The 27,538-nt window shown below is 42.5% G+C and overlaps 1 protein-coding gene across 11 annotated transcripts in view; it reads left to right on the forward strand.

The window, feature by feature from the left end:
* DST (dystonin) overlaps positions 1 to 27,538 on the forward strand; it is a 502,743-nt gene that overhangs the window by 108,658 nt on the left and 366,547 nt on the right. For 6 of the 11 annotated variants that reach the window (XM_066359128.1, XM_066359129.1, XM_066359143.1 and 3 more), the window contains exon 4: positions 8,100 to 8,307. In XM_066359128.1, the coding sequence (XP_066215225.1) occupies positions 8,100 to 8,307 (208 nt within the window). Of the gene's footprint in view, positions 1 to 8,099; positions 8,308 to 15,812; positions 16,018 to 27,538 lie in introns of those variants that run through there. The other 5 variants (XM_066359131.1, XM_066359132.1, XM_066359135.1 and 2 more) reach the window with 1 other exon arrangement.

Below are 27,538 nucleotides of genomic sequence, written 5' to 3' on the forward strand. Positions count from 1 at the left end.
ACTGGGATCCACCCGGCATGCCCACCAGGGGGAGATGCCCTGCCCATCTTGGGGCTCTGCTCTGCCACAACCAGAGCCACTCTAGCACCTGAGGCAGAGGCCACAGAGCCATCCTCAGTGCCCAGGCAAACCTTGCTCCAGTGGAGCCTTGGCTGCGGGAGGGGAAGAGAGAGACAGAGAGGAAGGAGAGGGGTAGGGGTGGAGAAGCAGATGGGCACTTCTCCTGTGTGCCCTGGCCAGGAATCGAACCCGGGACTCCTGCACGCCAGGCCGATGCTCCACCTCTGAGCCAACTGGCCAGGGCCCCAATTAGATTTTAAGCTCCTCGGAAGCAGAAGCCTGTGGGTGCTCAAGACATATTTTTAATTGACTGTTGTAAATAAACACCCCTTTAAAATATAAGATTAAGTATTCTCTAGTTAAAGAGATGTTTTCAGTATTTGAGTTTGTCTTCCTAATATGTTTCTGTTTTGTGAGGCTGTTTTCAGAGTTATGTTTGCTTTTCTTTTAGGCAAATTAAAGTTTCCTCCCAGTTTGCAAAGACTATTTGCAGATGTTTAAAAGCAAACTAGTTCTTGGTGTCTCTATTTCTGTAATTTTTATATGATTGAATTAAGGTAGACTTGCAAAAAGAAATAGGTGTCTATGCTCTTTTGAAAGATATTTTTTGCAATTTTAGTATTTTGATATTTAATATTGTTTTTCTTTCATTTGTAATCTATTTGGGGAAAAGTTTTATGGAGGTGTAGGAGAACATAGGACTGAAGAATTTTAGAAGACAGCATGGAGTCAAGTCAACATTTCACTCAGTGAAGGCTTGGTTCCTCGAAGTAGGAAAGTGCTCACTACCACACAAAGCAGTCCTTTCCACTTTTGGGTAGTTGCATATTTTTGGGTAGGTTTTCTTTTTTTTTCTTTTTTTTTTTTTTGTATTTTTCTGAAGCTGGAGAAACGGGGATAGACAGTCAGACAGACTCCCGCATGCGCCCGACCCCCGACCGGGATCCAACCGGCACGCCCACCAGGGGGTGATGCTCTGCCCCTCCCGGGCGTCGCTCTGTCACGACCAGAACCACTCCAGCACCTGGGGCAGAGGCCAAGGAGCCATCCCCAGCACCCGGGCCATCTTTGCTCCAATGGAGCCTCGGCTGCGGGAGAGGAAGAGAGAGACAGAGAGGAAGGAGAGGGGGAGGGGTGGAGAAGCAGATGGGCGCTTCTCCTGTGTGCCCTGACCGGGAATCGAACCTGGGACTTCTGCACGCCAGGCCGACGCTCTACCACTGAGCCAACCGGCCAGGGCTGGATAGTTTTTATTGACTGTGAAGTGATACCTGTCTCCGGTCATTTCCATGCCTTTGGCCTAGTACTGAGCACAGAACAAGTCTAATCTTTTTGGGCTTCCCAAATACGTGGTAAGATCTTTGAGAGCTGTGGGTATGTGATAGGTTCCTCTCAGTATCTGGGTCCACATTTTACAGCACTTAATAACACATGGTTAAGAGCATAGGCTTTGGGGTCCAAAGGACCCAGTTGGAAATCCTGACTCCACCTCATGGTGACAGGATGGCTGTGGACAAGATACTTAACTTTGCCGAGGATCAGTTTCCTTATTATGTTACTCTGAGTGCTAAATAGGATAGTTAGGGAAAAGGCTTCATACAGTCCCGGACTATAGTCATTCAATTAATGATCTGTATAGTTGGAATAGGCTAGTTAAATTAGAACAGACTGGTAGTTAAATTGAAAGTCCAGAATGCCTTAGGACTAAGCCCAGACCGCCTAGAATCTGAAGCCATGCTCCTCATGTAAATGAGTCTTTTTATTACTTATCTTGTAGAAGTTCCTACACAGATAAAGGAAAATGATATTGGAAATTTTCTCCTTCCTGTATCCCAACAGTGAGCTCATTTTCCCCAGGAATATAATACCAGGGTCACTTAACCAATGCACAATCTTTATACCCTAGAGCAGGCGTCCCCAAACTACGGCCAGTGGGCTGCATGTGGCCCCCTGAGGCCATTTATCCGCCCCCCCCCCCCACCGCACTTCCAGAAGGGGCACCTCTTTCATTGGTGGTCAGTGAGAGGAGCACTGTATGTGCCGGCCCTCCAACGGTCTGAGGGACAGTGAACTGGTCCCTTGTGTAAAAAGTTTGGGGACCCCTGCCCTAGAGAGTTTGTGTCTTGAATTCTAGGGGTGGTCTTTCATAGGTGGAGACCTGAGCCTTTCCACCTGGAAAGAAACTTTGAGTTCCTTGACTCTTTTCCCAAAGCCTCTTCCCTTGAGTCAGATCCAGGAACCTTCCAGCTTCCTCTCCCTCTGACCTCCCTTTCCTCCCAGGACCCACCCAGCTCCTCTTCCTCTCTCAGTTCAGGGCTCCCATGGTACTCTCCCGAAAGAGGGGGGGACTGAGGCCTCACCAACCCAGAGAGCCCTCTTCCGCTTACTATTTAAAGGTGATTTTCAGTTGAGAGGTTAATTAAGAGCTATTTATTTGTAACAGAGTGCCTGAATTGTTCCACTAGTTTTGAAAAAAAAAAAAAAAGTTCAAATTAACACCCTGTCCTCAAATTTATCATCACTAACTTTGTCTTCAAGAATGAGACACATTTTCTTATATTTTCCTTAACTGTTTCCTTCTATGTCTATTTATTTGTGGTAGAGATTGTGTTTCTTGGAATCTCTGAAACCGGATAATGTGCTTTTGCTTTTCAACTTATTTTTAAATTAAAAAGCTTAGTATATAAGAAAGGCTAGTCGTGGGCCAGGCCCTGTGTTTTTATGCTATATGTAGGAAGTTAGTGTTCGTGACTTACTTAGTCAAGAGGATCAAAATTGGAACTTCACTTCATTGAAATCTTGATGTCTGTTTTGGTTTACATAAAATATAAAGAACGATATGATAATGAGCCAATTTGTGTGTTCACTAGATTGTATATTAAATTAATAACAGGAGCTTCTTTTATTTCCTTCTGTCTAAACCTGTGCTAGGACTGGGGCAAGCGGATGGCCTTTCTCTGGTGTCCTGTTGACCTGGGCCAGCGCTTGAGCGCTTCTCTGAGGGTATGTGAAGTGAAGCGATGAGACAGGAGACTGTCCATGGACAACCTGGGGGTCTAGAGCTTGTGCACACAGGTCTAACTACAGCGACATTTTTACAAAGGTGAACAAAGCCTTGTTTTTGTGTCTCCCTCCAACTCTCCATTTTGAAAATATTCAAATTTACAGAAAAGTTCAAAGAGTAATACGACGAATACTTTTTGTTTACCTTTTGCCGCATTCATGGATTCTTTCTGTTTTTACAGAAACAATTGAAAATAAATGCAGATGTCATGCATTTCTTCAGTCTGTGTCTTCTAGGTTAAGAACATTTTCCTACATAACAACAATATCCTTACCACACTTCCGGAAATTAACAAGAATTTCCCACTGTTTCCTCATGAAAGATGGGTGATCCATGCTCAGCTTTCCCCAGTTGTCCTTAGCATGCCTTTTTCGCTTAAACAGAAGAAACCAGAATCCAGTCAAGGTGCATGAATTTGCTGTCATGCTTTTTTTCTTTTTAATTTAGAATAGTCCCTGCTTTTTGAGTGTATATTTTTCATGGCATTGACCTTTTTGAAGAATGCAGGATAATTTGTAGAACGCCTCACAATCTAGATTTGCCCAATTGTTTCCTCATGTGCTTTTTGTTTTAAAAAATATGTATGTATTTTGTATTTTGTAAAATTTTGTAAAATTTTTGGGAGTATACTTATGGAATTATGCACAAATCATAAATAAGTATGCGGGTTTGTGAAAGTTGAAGTTTCCAACCTCTGGGATTCTATAAGTCTGGCTGCACAAACCCTTATCTCTGCACTTGTTTCTCTGTTGCATTTAGAAAGTGCCCAGTGCGAGACCATTTCCTGGCCCTTTCCTGTAGGATCTGGGTGCTAAGGCTGGGCAACTTCCAATTTAGGCAATTCTATTGTACTTATCTCTGAGCTCCCACCAGGTTTCAATTAGAGAAGTTATTGTTTGGTTCTTTTTCTAAAAATGTTGCATTATGTAATTATCCTGGCTTAGGAGATTTGGGTTGTTTTTATACCCGGTGAATGAATTGGCTATTAGGAAAGTCCTTTGAAAGCTTTTGGTGATCTAATTCAATTGTTAAAACTGCTTTAACAACTAAGTTGTAATAAGACACAATACAAGGTTTTTTTTTTTTGGTTTCTCACAAACTAATGTTTGTTTGTTTTTGGTTGTAGAGATCCAACATCAGTCTATAGGAGGCTCATAGTCTTTTATTAAAAAAACCACCACCAATGTTAACAATATTATGGCTTATGTTACCTTTGCCTTGATAATCTTAATTACCCTTTCTCCTCTTTTCTTGGACTCCATAGCTCTTTCCTGTTTCTTTTGTTTTCAGCACACATGCTAAATGGTGATGACAGATGATAGTGTAAATTGGGGTCTTAACCTGGGGTCAGTAGGTCAATGCATCCCTTAAAGATATATGCAAGGTTGTTGTATAGTTACTTAAAAGCTATATTTGCAAAGAAATTTCCATATATTATATCAACTTTTCTGGTGTGGTTTTGGGCCGAAAATGGTTACAAGCACAGGCTTAAATAGTTACTTTGATATTGTCTCTGACCCTTGATACAGTATATTTTTATTTTTTATTTTTTGTAATCATTTTTGTATACTTGTAGACTATAAAATTAGAAGGAATAAAATAGAATCCATTTATAATATAGTCATCACTCAGAAATAATCCTCTTTATATATTAATACAGTTATTAGTTATCACCTGTTAATCTATCAATTATCTCTGTTTGGACACCCACCTACACGCACAGACATACATTTATTTATTTATTTATATTTTTCCGAAGTGAGAAGGGGCGGGAGACAGACAGACTGACTCCCGCATGTGCCCAGCTGGGATACACCCAGCACGCCCACCAGGGGGTGATGCTCGGCCCATCTGGGGCATTGCTCCGCTGCAACAGGAGCCATTCTAGCACCTGAGGTGGAGGCCGTGCAGCCATCCTCACCGTCCAGGCCAACTTTGCTCCAATGGAGCCTTAGCTGTGGGAGGGGAAGAGAGAGATAGAGAGAAAGGAGTGGGGGAAGGGTGCAGAAGCAGATGAGCACTTCTCCTGTATGCCCTGGCTGGGAATCGAACCTCGGACTTCCAAAGGCCAGGCTGATGCTCTACCACTGAGCAAACCGGCCAGGGCCTTTTTTTTTCCTTAAAGAAATCATTCTATATGAATTCTTTCCACTTTGCTAAATGGAAGTCAATAAAATTTTTGTTTAATTGCTGCAGAGTAGTCTACTTTATGTATAAACTCTAATTTATGGAACCCCTATTGGTGGACACAGATCTTTGTATTTCTGTAGGTATCAAACCTTAGGCAACAAGAGCAGAAGAGATAGGAACTCGGGGCTTTTTCTGGTCACAAGCACCCTGTTCTTTTGTCTTACCCCTCCAAGCCCCACATCAAAGGTTAGGCTCTGGACTTTGGGTCAGAGAACATGTTTGCTTTTTCCAAAATAAAAAGAGAACTGTTTTTTATTCTCTTGTCTCTAAATCTTAACGTAGTGACATGAATTGGCAAGTCATTTCAAATCATTAAAGAGTATAACAGTTTTAGAGGATCGATAGACTTCTAAGCAGCTTTATTTAAAGATATCACTTCTCAGTTTTTAGAATTCAAATGGGCCTAATTTTATATAGTTTACCTTTTATTTTTGAAAGGATTTATGAAAATTATGGTGGGGAAAAAAATCTAATACTTTAATTGTTCAAATGCTAGAACCATGTAGCCCACCAGAGACTTTACCATTTATAAATATGTATGATTTCTTTTATTCTCTCTGTGTGTGTCTATATTTTTCTGTGATATATTGCTGAAAGAGCTGTTGCTGATTGTCTCTTTTCCCCCTTTTCCCTTTTAGCTGTTTACCAATGACATTACCAGATTAGAGGCTGCACCAGTCGACACCCTTGGGTCCAGGGGTAGTAATTGTTCCCATCTGGCTGCGTGTGATTAATGGTATTTATGTCATGGCATAAATACCATTTTGCTGTTCAATCAGCTGAGACTCTGGCCATTAAAAAAATTTAGTCTACAAAAATCAATAACCCATGTTTTTTTTTGGAAGGGAGCAGTTCTTTGTTATTCTCCAAGTCTGTTTGTAAAGATAAACAATCAAATTACCATACTCATTGAAAATAGTTCAGGCAACAAGAAGAAATATAATCTCACAGATAAAGGGTGACCTTAAGTAAGGACAGGTAGGAAGCCTTTTTAAGGAAGACAGAAGGCAACCAAAGAAACCCAATACCCTTTTGAAAGTCTTTAAGAATGTCACCCACTTACACAGAACCAGCCAACAAGCCAGCCTCAGAGAGCTCAAGATGAAGTTCCAGAAAAGCATGGAAAATAAATCAGCTTGATGATAGCATTTGGTGCCTGACTTAAGGCCACTCACAACTCCCTGTGGAGTTTAGCTACAATACAGAAAATCAATTTTATTTATTTGCCGCAAGAGTGTCTACCTACATTATTGCCACTAGGAAAACATATAAAATTTAAATAAATAAATTTGCCAGGGTGATGATATTTTAGGTGAAATAAAATGGAACCCGTTTTTTTTTTTTTCAGGAAAGAATATAAGTAAAGATAAATCTTAGATGCTTTATTTTGTGGGAAATATTGTGTACTTTTAAGATGATGGTGTCGACCCCATGCAGCAGTGTGTCTGAATAGATTGAGGTAAGGTCGATAGTCCTGATTCTCTTGTCGTTTATGTCACACGCCTTCAGTGAGCGCGTTGGGGTGTCACTCACACAGCCTGTTTTTGCTGTAGTTGTCACTGAGCAGCTCAGACTTCTTCAAACTGGAACATGCTTCACTGATTTATGCCCTTTACTTGCATCTCAGGCATCTGTGGCTGCAAGTTACGTTTCAGGAATTCTGGTTTCTACCAATGTTGGCATCTTCGCCATGAGTTTCAGCAAAGTGGAATTCTAAACGGGAAAGTGAAGATTTCCCTTGGATAGTTTTTTATTTATAGCGTTCACAGCATAGGTGGTCAGCATCCCTGTTTCCATTGTAAGCTCTCTAAATAGTCACAAAGTTAACCTAGTAGAGAAGGAAGGAATAACACGGTGTGCCTCTTCTCTGCGTGGAAGCTATAACCCTTTTATGTGAGGTACGTCCCTGCAGATTGGCTCCCCTTAGACGAAGAGATGACTAACCTTCAGGGGGAAGGGCTTGGTTAAAAGCATCGTGTTTCCCATCCCACCGTGTAATGACCAGGAGCTGAGAAGAGCTGTTTCCTGTCACTGTGCTGCTTCATTCTCATTTACATCATGGGCAGCCGCTACTTTGCTAGAAGTTTAAATTATCTCAAGAACTCTAAACTGAGTTCAGCTGTTTGTTTATTGGAGCTGCCCTAGGCTTCCAGAAAACCGTCTTTTGTGTTCCCCCAGCCTTAAGAAAAGGCTCTTCTCAGAATCGGCCCTCCCTCCCTCCTTGCTCTTTTCTGGTAACCTGCTTCACTCTCACGAAGGAAATTAAATAAAGAACACAGGCGTTCAAAACTGGTCCGAAAGGAGTCTCCGGCGGTGAGGCGACCTGAAACGGGAAGGAGTTGGGACTCAACATCCTGCGTTTGTGCTTTGTTTTGAAACTTCAAGTTAGTTGCATTAATGAATTAACCAGCAGTCTAGTAATGGAAAATGTTTCTCCCGTCCTGGTGGGGGAGCCAAATACTATAGATTTGTAACAGGAAGGCTGTTGATTCTGGCTTCATTGTTGGGCCAGTCATTTGTGAGCTGGTGGCCGGACCGCAGGCCACACACTTCTGTGTAAATCGTCCATGTCTTGGAACTGCCTGGGTATTGTTTCTCCTGTCGGAGTTGTGGCCAGGAAAAGATGGTGAGCCCTGGGTTTCATTTCTTGTTTGTGTGTCCTGTCAGCGCTGAGGAGGGTGCAGGATGCCAGACTCAGTATGGGAACCGGGAGGGGGCTGTTGAAACCGATGAGCATCTGTGAGCGTTTGGTAGTGAATGCTTTTTTCTGTGTCATCCTCTGTAGAGTTCCGGGAACGCGTCCTATCGCTGCTCTATGTCTTCCTCCGCGGATTTTTCCGATGAGGATGATTTCAGCCAGAAATCCGGCTCGGCATCTCCAGCTCCTGGAGACACCTTACCCTGGAATTTGCCTAAACACGAGAGATCGAAAAGAAAGATTCACGGGGGCTCGGTGCTGGACCCCGCTGAGAGGGCAGTGCTCAGGATAGCAGGTAAGAGCGTGGGGCAGGGATGGAGCCAGGATGAGAGTTGGGAAATGCACCCATCTCCTCCATGGAGGGTGGGAGTGGGTAGGAGCGGGGAGCAATATCTGGGAGAGGAGGCACTGGGCACAGATTTGTGCTCAAGGTGGGGGAGGAGGAGGACCATGTTTACTTTATGCCCATTTATCGGTAGAGCGATTTGCCCTGCCTGCTGGTGACTAAGCTGTTTGGCCCTGTCTTCTGGCTGGATGAATCGATCCCTTTGAAAAGCAAAGAGATATTTACACACATCTGCATTAAACTTTCCTATTTACATGCAGTAGCACTCTGAAACTACAGTATTAACTTTAGTGTATTTGCTGGAAGCTATGAGAGCCTGCATTTTCATCTCTTCCTGGGAGCACTGAGCTACGCAGATTAACCAGGGTAGAGCCCTGCTGTTTGGTACCCAGGATGCAGAGGGCATTCCAGCAACTCAGATGCTGTGTCTGTTAGTATTATTATTTTTAGTGTAGCGTCTCTGTCAGCATCTTGTTTGTGCCTGTAGCTGCGTATTGCCCCTTTTGCTTTTGAGGGTTTTAGCCATCATGCATTCCTGATTAATTAATATATGGCAGGTGCCAATGTTTCTGTTCTGTGTTAGCCTGGTGTTCCCTTGCACTGCCTGTAAAAGTCGAACCAGAAGTGATGGCTTGTCTTACTTAGCTGAAAGCTGAGAACACCTTGGAAATCAATCTTCCAACCCTGCATTGCCTGTGTGGTGTGTGTGTCTATGTTCTGTGCATGAAAGTTGCTTCCTGGGGTGGCTGTTCCTCCCTTCCTTTAATTTTTTTTTCTCTCTTGGAAATGGTAATAATGAGAGAGGATGGAGTATGTCCTTGGGGCTCTCTTGTAAAGGCCAAAGGCCAGCTGTTTTTCCAAATTGGTTTGTAGCCAGCAGGTCAGACTCCCTGCCCACCCCCTCCCCTACTCTCAACTCTGCCTCCCCCCCCCCCCCCCACTCAGTTTCTTTTGCTTCCTTTGGTAAAGCAAAGTTGTTACTTTATCTTCCTCTGAGGGGGCTGTAGGGGACCAGCCAGGATCCCAGCCACCTTGGCAGCTGAGAGTCCCCCTAGAGTCCCCCCAGTGGGATTTTCTGATTACAGGAAAAACAAACAGCGCCCAGCCAGCCATTCTCTGTTCTGGGTTTCTGGGGCAACAGCCATGAGCTTCTTCTGGCTTGTGTTGTGAGATGCTGGCTGGTCTCACCCAGGCCTTTGAAGAGGCTGGGTGGAGTGGGGCAAGGAGAGGAGGAGGCAGGATGGAGGATGGAGAGACTGGGAGCCGAGGGCAAGGGCGAGTGAGCAGGGCTGGGCTGGCTTGGGAGACCCGGGGCAGTCCTGGCTCTCAGCACCCTCCTGGAGTACCAGAACGTGTTCAGTCACCGAGGCCTTTTTGTCTTACTGAGCCACACCTTGCCTGCCCCCCAGCAAGTCTGAGGCATCAGGAGGGAGAGTGCAGGTATCAGATGTTTGGTTCAGAAGAAAGGGAAGGCAGGTAAAAGGAGGATGGTGAGAGGAGTTGTTGGGGCTTTGTGGAAAGTCGGGGGCATCAGATTGGGATGCTTGTATCCCATGCATTTTTATGTTAAGTAGAAGATGTGTTCAGCTTGAGAGACAGGTAAAAGGAGGATGGTGAGAGGAGTTGTTGGGGCTTTGTGGAAAGTTGGGGGCATCAGACTGTGATGCTTGTATCCCATGCATTTTTATGTTAAGTAGAAGGTGTGTTCAGCTTGAGAGACTTGACAGTGGTGGCAGAGGTGGGTATCTTGATTTTGGTAGTGAAGGAAAGGGTTTTGAAAGAACAGTGTAGATGTATATCAGAGGAAATGAAATTATGTTATTTGAGGAAGACTACTAGGCGGACTGTCAAGGGAAGCTGGTGGAAGTGACTAAGTGTGCACTCAGGTGTGAAAGAACTTGGGCTCTAATGGGATGCACTGGACAAGCAGATGCTGATACTAGTAGACTAAACTCCGTGAGGGCAGTCACGTCGTACGTTTTGTAAGATGTTCGTTGAGAGATTTGTGAGGATAGCTATGAAGTTAGTGGTAGTTGATGCATTCAGACCTCAAAGTTACATACTTTTAAGATTATATTAATAACAATAGAACACAACAAAATTAAACCACAAACAGAACAAGCAGCTCTAGTATAGAAGTGTACTACTGTGTTTAAAATAAACAGTGGTAAAAATATATTTGCTGTACCAATTATAATCAATAATCATACACGGAACATAGATTTGGGGCCAGCCCGCAAATATCTGTTTAATTACAATGTGACTAAATTATGAAATTCATATATAGTATCTGTTAAATTCACCACTGATCACCCAGTGTGAGGATCAGGCAACTTGGCATCTGAGGCAGTTCTGTGCTGTGAATAGTTTGAAAACATAATGTTAAGATTTCAACTTCTAATTTTATTAGACATTCTCATTCTGCTTAAAGCTCACCTCATCTCTGAAATTCATCACTAGTAAGCGATAGGATGAGGTTCAGAAATGGTGTGAAAATGTCCACAGTGTTTATCACTTTGTAATAAAGAATTTGAAAGTTTAATATTTTTGTGTGTGTGTTTTTTTTTTTTCTGAAGTTTGAAATGGGGAGGCAGTCAGACTCCCGCATGTGCCCCACCGGGATCCACCCGGCATGCCCACCAGGGGGTGATGCTCTGCCCATCTGGGGCATTGCTCTGTCGCAACCAGAGCCATTCTAGCGCCTGAGGCAGAGGCCATGGAGCCATCCTCAGCGCCCAGGCCAACTTTGCTCCAATGGAGCCTTGGCTGCAGGAGGGGAAGAGAGAGACAGAGAGGAAGGAGAGGGGGAGGGGTGGAGAAGCAGATAGGCGCTTCTCCTGTGTGCCCTGGTCAGGAATCGAACCCGGGACTCCTGCACGCCAGGCTGACGCTCTACCACTGAGCCAACTGGCCAGGGCCTGTGTTTTTTGTTGTTGTTTTTTTACAGGGACAGAGAGAGGGATAGATAGGGACAGACAGACAGGAACAGAGAGAGATGAAAAGCATCAATCATCAGTTTTTTGTTGCGACACCTTAGTTTTTCATTGATTGCTTTCTCATATATGCCTTGACTGCGGGCCTTCAGCACACTGAGTAACCCCTTGCTCAAGCCAGTGAGCTTGGGTCCAAGCTGGTGAGCTTTTTGTTCAAGCCAGATGAGCCCATGCCCAAGCTGGTGACCTCGGGGTCTCGAACCTAGGTCCTCTGTATCCTAGTCCGACGCTCTATCCACTGCGCCACCGCCTGGTCAGGCAATATTTTTGTTTTTAAGATCATAAAAATGGAATTGAATATGAAAATGTCTAGAGCTAAAAAAAAACAAACCACACTATATGGTCTGTGAATACCATAATTAACTCACATTTAATATTTATTGAATCCCTGGAATAAAATGCAGAAAAGCACATAGTTTTGCCTTTAAAGAAGTTATAGTCTAATATGATAAATGGATGTTTTGCTAGACAAACAACATGGTATAAAAGATTAGGTGTAATGGCTCTAAGTACCCATTAAAAGAACCCAGAGGGGAGACTGTTTAACGTGGATAGAAAAGGGGAGGCTGTGGGTGCCTGGAAGGTTTCCAAGGGGCAGTGCCACTTAAGGTGAGATTTAAAGAGCTTGCTGGAATTAGGGTGAAAGGGAAAACCATTTCAGAGGGCTGGAACTATAAGGACAAAAGTAGGGAGGTGTGTTTAAATAGAAACTTCTAATAATATGCAGAGCTAAAGCATGGGGTTGGGTAGGGGCTAGCAGAAACCGTGAACACGCTTGCATGCAATACTGAGGAGATTGGACTGTTTATGCTTAAGTGGTGGGGAACTGCTGAAAGATTTTTAAAGTGGGCAGTGACATAATCAGGTTTACATTTCAGAAAGTCTTACTGGCGATGGTGTCATATGTCAGATTTTATATTTTTAAAAGTGCTTTTACATGTATTATAGTTTCTTCATTTTAAAGCAGTGGTTCTCAACCTTTCTAATGCCGTGACCCCGCAATTCAGTTCCAAACCAAAAAATAATTTTGGTGGCTACTTCATAACTGTAATTTTGCTACAGTTATGATTCGGAATGTAAATACCTGATATGATTATGTATTTTCCGATGGCTTTAGGCGACCCCGCTGGGGTCGCGACCCACAGGTTGAGAACCGTTGTTTTCAAGTCTTAGACCAGTAGTAGTCAACCTGGTCCCTACCGCCCACTAGTGGGCAGTAGTGGAGCAACCAAAATATAAATAAAAAGATCGATTTAACTATAGTGAGTTGTTTTATAAAGATTTATTCTGCCAAACTTAGTGAAAATCCAAAATAAAGTACTTGGTAAGTAATTATTATTATATACTTTAACTTGCAGTAATTCTGCTTTATAAATTTTATAAAGTAAAGTTACTTCCCTACTTTATAAATCACCATTACTGTGGAACCGGTGGGCGGTTAGAAAATTTTACTACTAACAGAGTTACAGAAGTGGGCAGTAGGTATAAAAAGGTTAACTACCCCTCTCTTAGACTATAATATACACTTTTCCTATTTCTCAGAGGGGTCAGTGTGGGAATAAGATAACATAATGTAAGGAAATAGCCATTGTATAAATGCCTTTTACATAAGAACAATACAGTTCTGCTGTTCTAAGCTACAGGGCATTGTAAGTTGAGGTTTTCAGTCTTCAAGTGCTTGTAAAAGTACATGGTTGTCAGTGGCAATGGTGTATTAAAATACAGATTTTTTTTAATTTTAATTTTTTTTTGTCCCATATGAATTCTTTGAAGTTGGAATACAAGGATTTAAGCTGAGGCAGACTTTGGACTCAGGAAAACTTGGATTTTAATTCCCCCTCTATCAGTAACCAGTTGTATTTTCTTGGACAACTTACTGAACTTTCGTTTTCTTCACCAAAGGGTCTTGGTTGTGGCTATTAAATAAAATTGTGAATGCAAATTTTTGCAAATTCCTTGGCACATGGAAGGTGCTCTATAAATGATAGACTACTAATGGCCAGATACTCTTACAAGCACTTAATGTTATTTCATTTAAACCTCCCAAGAACCCTGTGAAGTAGGTACTATGATTTTCTCCCTTTTTCAGTCCAGAAATCTTCTGAGAGAGGGAGATTTCCCAAGGTCATCCAGCTAGTACGTGGTAGAGTGAGGATCTGAATTCAGGCAGTCTTGACTCCAGAGGCCCAGCTCTTACCTGCTGTGCTTCTGCAGCCTCCCCATGGAATACACTATTGTTATCAGCAGTTTGGCCCAATACTTCCAATTCCAAGAATGCATAGGACAAAGGCTGTTTTCGCAGATGACCCCAAATACTGCCTTCTGTTTGACTGGCTCCTTAAATGGACAGTTAAAATCACTTAAGTTTGCACTGATTACATTCATAAAACTATGTACTATGGGGTGTCAGTCTTTGATAAAGACTCACACTAATGCCCTCATTGACTTTAGTCACTGGAGGGAGACAAGACAGTTTTGAGAATCTGTGTCTGTACATTGCGGTCTGTAAATGGAATGACTTTTAGGAATCTAATTGTTAACCCTTTCATTTCAAAACCGAGTCTCTTATGATATGTGTTCGTTATTTCATGAACTCAGTGTTACATACATGCCTAGCAAGATGCAAGGAAAATCTAGTGAATCTAAAGGCTTAGAGTGACATGAGTGCCAACTCAGATTATAAACTAGTGGTCACTAGTGGTCAGAACAGAAAAGAGGGATGTGGTCTTGCTTTGTTTGGAATGGCCCGGTTGCTGAGGAGGTAAAGCTTCCCACTTCAAACTTAAATTTTCTTTCAAGAGTATACAGTTGTGTCAAGAGTGCTCATCTTTGTCTAAGAGTTAATGGAAGGAAAATGGTCCGGATTTGCAACACTGAAAAAAAGAAAGAAAAAAAAATCATCAAGGACAAAAGGTCAGCACATCTGAAAGGACGACAGGGAGGGAAGATGTGGGCAAGACGTGAAGTTGTCATAGCTGGTGAACAATGAGCTAGTTTCTCTAAAAATAATAGCTAGCATGTAAAGCTATTTAATATGGCAACTTGATGAGTTAGGCACGGTTATCTCATTTTACTGATGAGGAGAGGCTCAGAGAGGGTAACTCGCCCATGTCCGAGTTAGTAAGGAGCCAGGGTTCCATCCAAAGCAGCCCGACTTCAGTCAGTCCTCTGAAATAATATCCCTTTACACACGTCGGTACCAACTGGTTCCTCCAGTGGACCCTTAAACTCACCCTCTTTCGTATACGATATGACGGAGTTAAATGAATTGTACCTCTTTTTACTCCAGTTCAGTGTATACCTGTACTGTGCGGAATGAATAACGGGTCGAGTGAAGAGGGAGGTGAGAAAGTAAGCGGGGGAGCTGTAAATGGACTAGGACCCTGGCGGGCAGGAGCGCGGCGGCAGATTCACGGGCGGGCTCTGGGGGGCGGAAGGGAGGGACCGCGGGCCGGTCCTCCGGCTGCGGCGCGGCGCCGGGCGCGCAGGCGCAGAGGCGCCCAGGCTGTCAGGCCCTGACGCGCCGGGCCACCTGCAGAGGCCGCCCGCCCCACGGGAGCTGCGCCCTGGGTGCGGGCCCCTGCGCGCGCGGACCCCCGTGCTTTTCCCACTTCGCGCTGCCACAGAGTGGCCTGAGTCCTTCTGTACCTAAAGCTAGGCTGAAAAAAAGTATTTCCCAGTCTCCTCCTCGCCACCCCGTCCCCCGGGAGAGTCGCCGGCTCCTCCGCAGGGGGCTGCGCACACTGGCGGCCGAGATCTGCGGCTTTGTTTCCCAAGCACCTGTTGTGGGTCCCAAATAGCAACCTTGTCCTTGGGGATCCGGGGCTGGCCGGCCAGTGTCCGGCGGTGGGCGTGCTTGGCTGTGCGGTCAGCCCGGGTGGGCCGGCTGGGGTCGCCGTCGGGGGCCGGGGGCGCAGCGGCTCTGCCTGGACGGGAGGGGCCGAGCGGCGGGGCCGGAGCCGAGCCAGCGGGGCACTGACCGCCGCTCGCCCCCTCCCTTCCGCCCTCCCCGCCCTCCGGGGGCGCGGGCGAGTGTCTGCGGCGCGGCGGCCAGGAAATGCCGCAGATGCGCCGCGCAGCATCCCGGGCGGTGGCAGCGCGCCGCTCCTCCCGCACGGCCGCCGCGGTCTCGGCCCGGTCCGGAGCAGGCGCCTAGCGCACGGCCGGGCTGGCGGCACGGCCTCGGAGGGTCCCGGCGCCTGCGGTCCCCTCCGCCCCCGCCCGTGCCCACCGCGCTCCAGGCTCCTCCGCCGGTCGTGGCGTGGCGCTGCTGGTCACCGCCCCGGGCTCGCCGAGATTTGCTGCTGCTGAAACCCGAGAGCGACTCTGGCTCCCGGGGAGCCGGGCGGCCCAGCACCCGCGGCCAGCTGGGGGGCCTGGGCGTTTCCACTGCCGGCTCGGCGCCCGCCGCCCCCTCGCGCCCCCGGCTCTGCGTCTCCGGCTTCAGCGCTCTCCCCCAGCCTGCCGCTCCTTCCGCTTTTCCAGTTCTCGAGGCTGCGTCTTGCTGACTAAGAGACTGTCCCGGTTCCGAGGGGCAGAAGGGAATTGGCCAGTCATTGCTAGATAAACTTTGGCATGGCTGGGTACCTCTCCCCAGCCGCTTACCTGTACGTGGAGGAGCAGGAGTACCTCCAGGCCTACGAGGATGTCCTGGAAAGGTACAAAGGTACGTGGTTCCCCTAGCTCGGGCTGCGGGGCTCGGCACGGACCAGCGAGGGAACCGTTACTTTTGCTTAACCGGAGCCACCACTGCTTGGGCACAAGTAAACAGGTGTCTGGAACCAACCTGGGGAATGGACCAGGTCTTTTTTGAATAGGATTCAGTTCCCTCAATGCTGGGAGGGTGGGGGGTGGGCGACGGTCCGGAGACGCCCTTGGATGGGTGGTAGAGTGGGGGGCAGGGGTTTGGTTTCCAAGAAGCACATTGCGTTTTCTCTCCCTTGTAGAAGCTCTTAAGCATTACGCATAATCATAATTCTTTCTGGGAAGGTGGATGCGATTAATTCTCCGTGGGATTTCTAAGGCATTGCTGCTCTGGCTTGGCACGGGGCATTGATCCACCCTATAGAAAAGGTTCTTGGGTTCGTTCTTAAATGGACTGTTTCACCACGGAGAGCATCACCAGATCGTTTTTCTTAAAATGATCTTATTTGAAAAAAAAGTTTATGGATTGAGACTATATATTTTCATGTATCATAAAAATTATTTGGTAGTGTGGTGGATGGAAGACTTTAGTCAGAGAGACTGTTGTAATTTCAACTGTATAGAGTATGTATTGAGATGCTATTCTGCCCATCCTTTGTGTTCAGGAAATTCTATACCAAACCGATAAATATTGATATTTTAGTATTGTGCTTATTTTGACTTTATGATTAAATATAGAATTAGGGAAAGTGCATCTTTTCATCTTAAAGGCTCTTTTATTGTCTCAGGAAATTATTTTTCAGTGTATACAGATGATCTCCTTACAGTGGTTGCTAAAATGCTCCACACCCAGTGGTAGTTCACAGAGTGCTAACATATTAACAGTGGTCTATTTCATAGGTTAGATTCAAATGGTTTTGCATCTTGAATATTTGCTTTGGGTTTGTGATAATCAATTTCTGTAAATTGATTGGGGTTATATGGTTAAAATGCACATATTAATAATTTTCTACTAATAGAAAGCAGAAGTATGAGCTCCTGAACTATTTATTTTCCAGATCTTCTAAAAGCTCAAATCTCACCCACAAATATGTTTTATCTCTGTCTAGAGCATGTTTTATTGCTGGTATGCTTTTAATCCATGTAGACTTTTGTAAACAGTTCAGTGAGAACTCCTTTGTGCCAAGACCCTTTTGTGTATAATGCTGCCACAAGTGCAGTGATATTTTTAGGTACAGCACGTTTGTAGAATTTGTGTATGTGTGTATGTGCACATGTAATATACCCATGTTTACATCTATCTTTCCATTTTAAAATAAGGTTCTTAATCAGTTGTCTCCGGAACTTTACAAATGAGAACTATCAATATAGACTAGTAAACCTTATTGAAGATATACACCTGTGTTCTTTCTTTTCCACTTTTTAAAAAGAGATTGATTTTTAGAGAGAGGCCAGAGAGAGGGAGAGAGTGAAAGGGGTGGGGGGGGACTGGAAGTATCAATTCTTAGTAGTTGCTTCCTGTATGTGCCTTGACCAGGCAGGCCCGGGGTTTTGAACTGGGTTCTCAGTGTTCTAGGTCCACGCTTTATCCACTGCGCCACCACAGGTTAGGCTACAGCTGTGCTCTTTAAAGTCGGAAAGAATAAAATCTGAAAGTACTAAAGCATATACATTTTTTAGAAAAAAGTGATAGCTGAATTTTTCGTCCCATCCAGTTTTACCTTGTTGACACGTGAGTGATTTCAGGTGATTCTGAAAACTAATATAACTAACGTGCTGATTTGCTTTTTCTAGAGGAAACAGACATTATTTATAGCTTTTCTTCAGTTGTTTTTAGAAATAAAAGGAAATTAAAAATGTACAGGCCATTGTAGTTCTCACTACACTTCATATTAATGACACTCTAATGATCAGTATTGCACTTAAACATGTACTTTTCAAACATATAGCCCAAAATCTGGCTGAAAAAGTAAGGGTTCTTAACCTTCATTTTCTTCATGGTTTTAAAATCAGTTTATACTCGGCTTTATAGATGTCTTATATTTCTTTTAGCCTTGGAAAGAAAAATAAGAGTATTGGCCAGTGCATTACTTGAAAAGCTGGACACCTGGAAAACTCATTGTTTCCTGATGTTTCGAAGCCAGTTATGATTTCCCATCAGTATCCAGTACGATGACTTCACTACAGGGTTTTTTACCCTGATGACTTGCTATGGGGCTGATCTAATCAGAAAAGAATTGTAGGCTTTGAGTAGGGAGTGTCAGTTCACCAAACTTTCAAAGTACAATCGCTCATTTTCTGTAATCATGCATTGTTCAAAACAGTTTACATTCCCATTTAGACTTAAGAGAGGTTATTTTGATTTTTTTTTCTGGCAAAGTTTCTTGGTTACAGAGTGAGTTTGCATTCAGCTAGATAGAGTATTATCAGGTTGCCAAGTTATCGTATGCCCAGCTGTTGAATAGCGTAAGTGGTCTAGTCAGCTGGAACAGATTCAAAATCTGTCTGTTGTCAGAAACGTGGAGTTATATTAATCTATAATGTTAACATATAGGAGTATTAGATTCAGAAGTTGAGATTTTTGTTAGACTTAGTCCTCAGATGGCCTTGGAAGGACTTCAAACCTTGCCCTCTGTAGAAAAACAAGAATAGAGGTGAGTGAGGCCTAAGTATTTATGGTGTGGTCTATTCTGGTATCTTGCTTTGGTGCTCTACTTTTGAGTGAAAATAGGCAACTGTTTGCTGAATTAGAATAACAGAAAGAGCTTTTTGCTACATAGACAGGCACAGTCTCTGATTCATGTTCTAGTCCTTTTATTTATAAAATATATTCACAACTAGAGTATTTAGAATATCTGATTTAAAAAATCACATTACTTCAGCTGATACACAGGGTGAATAAAGGCATTTATTTATGAAAAAAATATTTCTTTATTATTGTTTATGCCAGAAATATCCATGTTTGTGGCTTTTTAAAAATATCTATAATAAATTACCCTATTTGTAATGGAATACAAAACATTTTTGTAGATTAGCATGTCATGTTCAAAATGGTCCCTCTTGTTTTTCTTGTCAGTGTAAAGAAAATAGCCTATATACTGCTATTATAATGAACTATTATATGTTATTATATTATTAAAAATAGTTAGCGATCACTTCATGAAATTCTGCTGTTTGAGTTGATCATTAGAAGATTTCATATTCTCACTTTTAAAAATATGATAAGTGTGGAAATGAGGTCATTAATGTGAACTCAGTAAATTTTATTCTGTATATTTTAGACTTAATTAAAAAAGCTAAATTTATTTTGGTCTAGAATGGATATTTTCCCACTGACCTGGAAATTAGTTGTCCTTAGGCCACTGTAAAAAGTTATTTTTTTATTATTCTCTATGGAAGCTGAATGGCAGATCTGTCACTTGTCTGTAATATTACTAAAAGTCCCTTTTCGATTATTAAGGAAGTAAGTCAGAAAATTTCTCTTTTTCACAGAAACTTTTGAATAATTCCTCTGCCCCTTCCCTCTCAGTAGGGCTACATAACGCTGCTTATGCGACGGTGACAGCGGGAACCGAGAACAACTCCGGCTGTAGTTTTCATTTTCAGTTCTGTTTCACTGCCTGCATGGATATGCGATTGCTAGAAATCCTGCCTTTTTACTGTGCATGCCCACTCTGGGGCCAGTTGAATTGAAAGCTGGAGTACTGTGGTCTTTCCTTATCCACAGGGAATACCTTCCAAGAACCCCTGAGGATGCCCAAACCCCCTGGATAGTATAGACCCCTATATATATATATATATACACACACACACACACTACATTTTTTTCCTGTACATACACATACATACACTTTAGGGCTTCTTTTTGGCATATCTGAAAAGCACTTTTGTGCTTTGGGGCCATAATTAAGTAAAATAAGGGTTACACGAACACAAGCGCTGTGATACCTAGGCAGTTGATCTGGTGACTGTGACTAATGGGGGGTAGTGTATACAGAGAGGATACGCTGGACGAAGTGAGGATTCACATCCTGCGCAGGACCGGGTGGGACGGGAGACATTTCATCACGCTGCTTAGAATGACACCCATTTTAAAACTTATAAATTGTCTTTTTTCTGGAATTTTTCATTTTATATTTTTGGACCATGGTTGAGCATGGGTAACTGAAACCACACAAAGTGAACCCGTGGATAATGGGGGCTAATATATGAAGGTCTCCGGGAATTACTCTCTCCCTGTCTCCCAGTCATATATCATACAGTTAGCTCAGTGTTTTTCACTTGGCTTCCAGGGCTCTGCAGACACTTGATTTCAAATTTCATCTGCTCACGCCCTGGGCAGGGCTTAATAGTCAATTGTGTAATAAGTGAACTTGAACTGTGTTGCATTATGACAGTGTTACATTGTAGCTAGTTGAAACAGTATTGGTCTGGGCTTTTTCTTTTCTTTAGAAGTCAAAATAGGCTTAATTTGGTAATAAGGGTTAGTTAAGATTGTGTGTGGCTGTAATGGAAAACAGATAATAATGTTTGACTAAATAGATGTTATTTTTTTCTCTGGTACTGAGAGGGCCTGTCAAGGTAGACGGGCCAGGGTCGTGGGGTACCTGTGTTTGCCAATAGGTATTTTTCCTTAGTCACTTGTGTGTCCTGTGGTGGTTCTGTCACCACAAGATGGCTGCTCTCTTCCCGCCCTCTTGTCTCAATGTCCGATGGGAAGAAGGGAAGTGCAAGGATAAAGGACAACGGTGCAAACTATGTAGTTGATTCAGCCTCTTTTTAAGAAGCTTCTTTTTATTTTTGAAGATTTTATTTATTCATTTTAGAGAAGGAGAGAGAAAGGGGGAGAGAGAGAAAGGAAGAAAAAGAAAAAGAAACAGAGAAGGGTAGATGGTGGGGTAGCGGGAAGCATCAGCTTGCAGTAGTTGCTTCTCGTATGTGCCTTGACCAGGCAAGCCGAGGGCTGTGGACTGGTAACCTCAGCGTTCTAGTTTGATGCCAGAACACTTTATCCACTGTGCCCTCAGGTCAGGGAAGTTTTTCTTTTCTTTTTTTTTTAATTAACCACTTACTTATGCATTAATTGATTTATTCTTGTATGTGCCCTAACTGGGTATCAAACCTACAACCATGGTATGTTAGGACAGTACTCTAACCAACTGAGCTACTGGGCCAGGCCTTTAAGGAGCTTTTATAGAAGCCCATTTAGCAACTTTCACTTGTATTTCATCGGCCCAGCTGTTCCAGGGGCCACTGCTATCTGCAAGGCAGAGTAGGGAAATATATACAGTTTTAGATTGGTCCCACTTAGAGCCCTGAACAGAATTGAAGTTCTCTTAGTAAAGAATAAGGAAAGAGTAGATATTGGGTCTGGCACATGGAGGGTAAAGGTACTATCCTGAAACTGGAAACTTAAAATTTGGACACAGTAACATCTATAACACAATGTATTTGATGTCACTAAGGGAAAGACCATCCGAGAGTTTCATTGAAGTCTCTGAGGAGTTTCAGAATGACACAGTTGAATGTTCTATAATGTTCCAACATGGATTTATAAAGTAATTTCTACCAAATAATTAGGATTTAATTTGGCTAAAGAGCTTGTTCATTGCCTCACACCATTAGGAACATATATCAAACTCAGGAATGCCATCAGTTATTAGATAGTGTTAGTGAGTTTAACTTTGAACCCAACATACCATACCGACGTACCTTTAGTTTCTTTTGTTATGTCTTAGCCTTACACAGTTATCTCAACATTGATTTAGCCAGGGACTTTTTAAAATGCTTTATGCTTTTTAAAAGTTTTTCTTTGAGCTATTTGGAGAAGCTTATTTGCTGGTTCAGTGACGATTTTAGGTAATAAATAACATGTGAGGAGAAGTGGTGAGAACAATTTCTTGTCTTACTGTTATTTTGTAGCCAGGCAAAGAAGCGCTTGTGTTTCTGCCTTTGGGTCAAGTGTGCTCAGGAGTCTGGCTCTGTGGGGAGCTGGGGAATTTGACCACATCATCTCCATGAAATTGCAGATTGTAAAAACATCTGAGCTGTAGAGGTAACAAAAAGATGGAATACTTTGGCTGTCACATGTTCGTTTCTGTTTTCATTTCACAACTGTGTATAAAAATGTCTACAATGCAGTAAGATTATCTGACTTACAAGGCTGATGAATGAATGGAGTGAGAAGATCTATAATTTAGAATGTTTACTCTTGCATTTCAGTTAAAAAGAAACTCGGGTGCCTCAGTTACTGGAACTGTTCTCTCACTAGTGGCATCTGAAGAAAGACTTCTGTGTCCATTTCTCAGCTCTTAGTAATTTAGTGATCACATTCTGCCTACTTCCAAAGAGAAATTTCAGGTAGCTCTCAGTTGAAGCACAGCATTATTTCTATAAGTGATCAAGTAAGACTTATATTTCTTATTTTTGGTCTATTCTTTTAATGCAAATTTATCTGTTATTATTTTCCACCCTACTTTTATCTCTCTCGGAAGAGAACGCAAAGAATTAATTCTTCTGAGGTTGGGTGTTGGGGAGAGCTTTGTACTTAGGGTCAAATGAGATTTTACCCTGTAGGAAGGTGAAGGTACCAGTGAGGAAAACTCCCAAGAGGAGCGAAGCTAGCAGGAGTTTTTCATTTCCTAAGCATAACCCCAGAATCTGTTTTGAATGGTTGGCTAAAGTGCACATTAGGTTTTAGGGATGGAATGGGTAGAGGTTATTGATAGATAGAAATGGGTGAATATGGAGGGTTATATTAGACCAGATTGGAAAGGGCCTGAATGCCACACCCAAGACTAAGTTTGAGGTTTATTCTGTAGTCAGCGAGGAGAACCTTGGTGATCTTTGGCAGGATGTTACCAATGAGATAGGTTTTAGAGAGATAACACTGTGGAGGATTAAAAAGAAGAGAAGACTCAGGAAGCAAGGAGACAGGTGTGTAAAATTCTGGTGGTTGGAATGGAAGGCTGGATTTGAAAGAAATTTCAGAAATTGACAGCATGGCTGACTGGTTGGTCAATAATGTGAGGACAGGAGGGATGCAACAACCTCTGTGTTGAAGTTATATCTGAAGAAGGTTGGAGTATATATAAATATTTTTTAAATATGTAAAAAAAAAAGTTCATTAGAAAGAGTCTGTTTGAAAGATTTTAAATATAGGTATTAGTCATTATTAGCTCTTTAGTGAATGCTGTCTTACTTGACCTTGGAAATATAGCAAATAGTGTGACCGAGAAAAATAAAATGTTCTGTTGAATGTGGGGCTCCATAAGTAATACCTATCTTGTTGTTGGAGATCCTCCAAGCATGGTTTATAGTGTATTATAGCAGTGAATCTGTTTTCTATAAGCAAACAAAATTATTGGCTTCAGGTCCATTTTAGAAGTAACTATAAATGATCAAAACACAAATTTCCCAATATATTTTTTCTTTCTCTTTTTTTGTGTGACAGAGACAGAGAGAGAGAGAGACAGAGAGACAGAGAGAGAGACAGAGAGGGACAGATAAGAACAGACAGACAGAAAGGGAGAGAGATGAGAATCATCAATTCTTTGTTGCAGCTACTTAGTGTCCTTAGTTGTTCATTGACTGCTTTCTCATATGTGCCTTGACTGGGCTAGGGGTGGGGCTACAGCAGAGTAGTGACCCCTTACTCAAGCCAGCGACCTTGGGCTTCAAGCCAGTGACCTTTGGGCTCAAGCCAGTGACTGTGGGGTCCTGTCTATGATCCCACGCTCAAGCGAGTGAAACCTGCGCTCAAGCCAGTCACCTGGTGCTTAAGCCAGCGACCTCGGAGTTTCAGACGTGGGTCATCTGCATTCCAGTCTGACGCTCTATCCACAGTATATCTGAACAGTTTATTTTTCACTTGATTTTATTTCAAAAACCTCTTAATTGTTTTTTTTCTATATACACTTCAGCGGATTTGTAATTACTTCGTTTGGTATATAAGAACTTCAGTGGTTATATGATTACTAAATTCTAAGCCATTTTTTAATTTAACTATTAAGCCCTTAATTTTTAGCTTAAAATAGTAAAAATTATAGCTACCATTTATATGCCTACCTACTTATGTACTAGGCACAGTGCTGGGTATTAAATTGATATTATTTATGTGATTTTATTTTATTTTTATTATTTATTTTTATTGAGAGAAGGGGAGGCAGAGACAGACTCCCTCCCTCCTGCATGCTCCCTGACTGGGATCTACCCAACAGGCCCACTGAGAGGCAATGCTCTACGCATCTGGGGTCATTGCTCCATTGCTTAGTAACGGAGCCATTTTTTTAGCACCTGAGGTAGAGGCCATGGAGCCATCCTCAGTGCCAAAGGCCAACTCACTCAAACCAATTGAGCCACGGCTGCGGAAGAGGAAGAGAGAGAGAGAGAGAAGAGGGAGACGTGGAAAATCATATGGTTGTTTCTCCTGTGTACTTTGACTTGACTGGGAATTGAACCTGGGACATCCACACCCCAGGCTTTCACTCTACCACTGAGCCAACTAGCCAGGGCCTATGATATATATATATATTCTTTATCTTGGCTACACCTACTGCCATTTACCTATTTGGACATTGAGACTCAGAGAAATTAAATTTTTTTTTTTTGTATTTTTCTGAAGCTGGAAATGGGGAGAGACAGTCAGACAGACTCCCGCATGTGCCCGACCGGGATCCACCTGGCACGCCCACCAGGGGCGAAGCTCTGCCCACCAGGGGGCGATGCTCTGCCCCTCAGGGGCGTCGCTCTGTTGCGACCAGAGCCACTCTAGCGCCTGGGGCAGAGGCCAAGGAGCCATCCCCAGCGCCCGGGCCGTCTTTGCTCCAATGGAGCCCTGGCTGCGGGAGGGGAAGAGAGAGACAGAGGGGAAGAGGGGGGTGGAGAAGCAAATGGGCGCTTCTCCTATGTGCCCTGGCCGGGAATCGAACCCGGGTCCCCCGCACGCCAGGCCGACGCTCTACCGCTGAGCCAACTGGCCAGGGCCGAGAAATTAATTTATTCTGAAACCATACAGCTATATGTGATAGCAATGTCATTTGAACACCAAGTGTGTATGTATGTATGTATATGTGTGTATATATATATATATATATATATATATATATATATATATATTTTGAGTTTCATTATGTTGACTGGGAAATGTTGCAGAAATAGTTTTTATGAGAATTTTTCTATTAGGATTATGATTTTGGTAAGTGGAACTATGTGTTAAATGGATGCATGAAATAAAAAATTCAGAGAGATTTATATCAATTCAGATATTAGATAGACTTGGAACTTGAACTGTTGTATCTTAGCTGGATTATAACTTCTAATAAACTAGCCATGAAAGGAAAATAAAATTCTAACATGAGCATTTCCAATGTATATATAGGTTGAGGAGATGTTGAAAAGAATTAAGTTTTGTAAATGTCACCAGTGAATGCGGCTGCTTTGATAGATGCCTGAAATGTTTCCTGGAAAGAATCGTCAAAGGGAGTTGACAAAGTCCTGATTTTTCTCCAGTGGGTGAAAATATTTCCCAGTGAATCCTGGTATTAAAGACATTATACAAAGATACTATTGTTCCACTGAATTTAAAAATGCCCCTAAATCAGTGTTACAATTCTCCATGCTGGCCATGCCAGTGTGACAATTTGTAGTCTTGATTTGGGGGATAAAATACTGCTTGGTGGCTTATTTTGTCCTACGTTTATTAAGCAGTGGTTAGATGTGGCAGGTGTGCCTCACTCTACCTCACTGGGTTAATAATGGTAAGATAAAACAGTGCATGTGAAGTAGAGTGAGCAGTAGAGATTATATAGACAATGAATGAGACAGATCGAAGAACACAAGTCCTCTGGCTCCTCTCAGGCCAAGAGCCATTTGTAAAATAATGACTAGACTACTTTTCAGAGCAATTTTAGTTTTACAGAAAAACTAGGCAGAAAGTTTAGTGTTTTCATATATTTCCTCCTTTGTCCCCTACATCTTCCCCTTTTGATATCTTGCATTGAAGTAATAGATTTGTTGTGATTAAAGAATGAGTATGGATAGGTTATTTTTAACTAAGACCCATGGTTTAGGGCTCACTGTGTTAGATGTTCAGGACTTGACAAGTGCATACCACGTGTCTGCTATTACAGTATCATTCACAGTCCTTCCACTGTCCCCCCCCCCCAATCTCTGTGTTATGCCTATTCATACCCCCCACCCCCAATCTCGGACAACTAATGATCTTTTTACTGTCTCCATAGTTTTGCCTTTTCCAGAATGTCATAGTTGGAATCATAGAGTATGTAGCCTTTTCAGACTGGCTTTTTTCACTTAGTAATAATATGCATTTAAGGTTCCTCCCATGTTTTATCATGGCTTGATAGTTTATTATTGTTGCTGAATACTATCAATATTTTATTGTCTGGATGTACCACAGTTTGTTTTTCCACTCACTTATTGATGAACATCTTGATGTTTTCGATTTCTGTCAACTATGAATAAAGCTGCTATATACATCTGTGTACAGGTTTTTATGTGGACCTAAATTTCCAACTCATTTGGGTAAATGCCTAGAAGTATGACTGCTGGATCATATAGTGAGACTGTGTTTGCCTTGTAATAAACTGCTGAACAGTCTTCCAAGGAGGCTGTACCATTTCTCATTTACACCAGTAATGAATGAATGAAGGCTCCTGTTGCCTCACATCCTCACCAGCATTTGGTTTTGGCCGTGTTTTGGATTTTAGCCATTCTGATAGTTGTGTAGTGGTATTGAATTAATTTGCAATTTCTTAATGATACATAATATGGAATGTCTTTTTATATGCTTATTTGCCCAATTTGTATATCTCCTTTAAAGGTCTGTTTAGATCTTTTGCCCACTTTTTAATTGGGTTGTTCGTTTTCTTATTTGTTGAGTTCTAAGATTCTTTGTGTATAAATCCTTTATGAGATATATGTTTTGCAAATGGTTAGTAACCTCCTTTTGACACTCTTAAACTACTACATATTACAGATATATATGTTTTTAAATAAATGAGGCCCTGATTATTCCCTTTCATACAGTCATGTTGTTCTTAAGTACGTACTATTTTGTTTTGGGTATACACCTGTATATTATATTACATACTTCCCAGAATTGCGCGTGGTGTCATAGAGTTCAGCAATCTGACAGTTTGCTTTAGTATATCTACATATGCTGCTGCAATCAGGTGTCCAGTTGGTTGGCAGCTATGATGCTTTGTAACACTTGAGTCTAAAATTAGTTGACTGTTCTATTTTAAGGATAGACTGAAATTAGTAGTTCATGTTCTGCAAACGTATGAAAGTCAAACTCTTAGGATATTGAATTACTTCTTTTAAAATGTAATCAGAAGTAGGGTTAGGTAGAAAGAAGTTTAAGACTTGGGAAAGGTTTTGTTCCAGTGATTTGATTATAGCCTGAGTGTAAAGCTGCATGCATGTAATGTCAAAGAACACAAAGTTTTACTATTGCCACTTGCAGTTAAGACATTGCTTTTATGTAAATGATCATGGTTGAATTTTAAAACTATACTATATGG

This window comes from Saccopteryx leptura, chromosome 1, assembly GCF_036850995.1.
Source record: "Saccopteryx leptura isolate mSacLep1 chromosome 1, mSacLep1_pri_phased_curated, whole genome shotgun sequence".
NCBI lineage: Eukaryota > Metazoa > Chordata > Mammalia > Chiroptera > Emballonuridae > Saccopteryx > Saccopteryx leptura.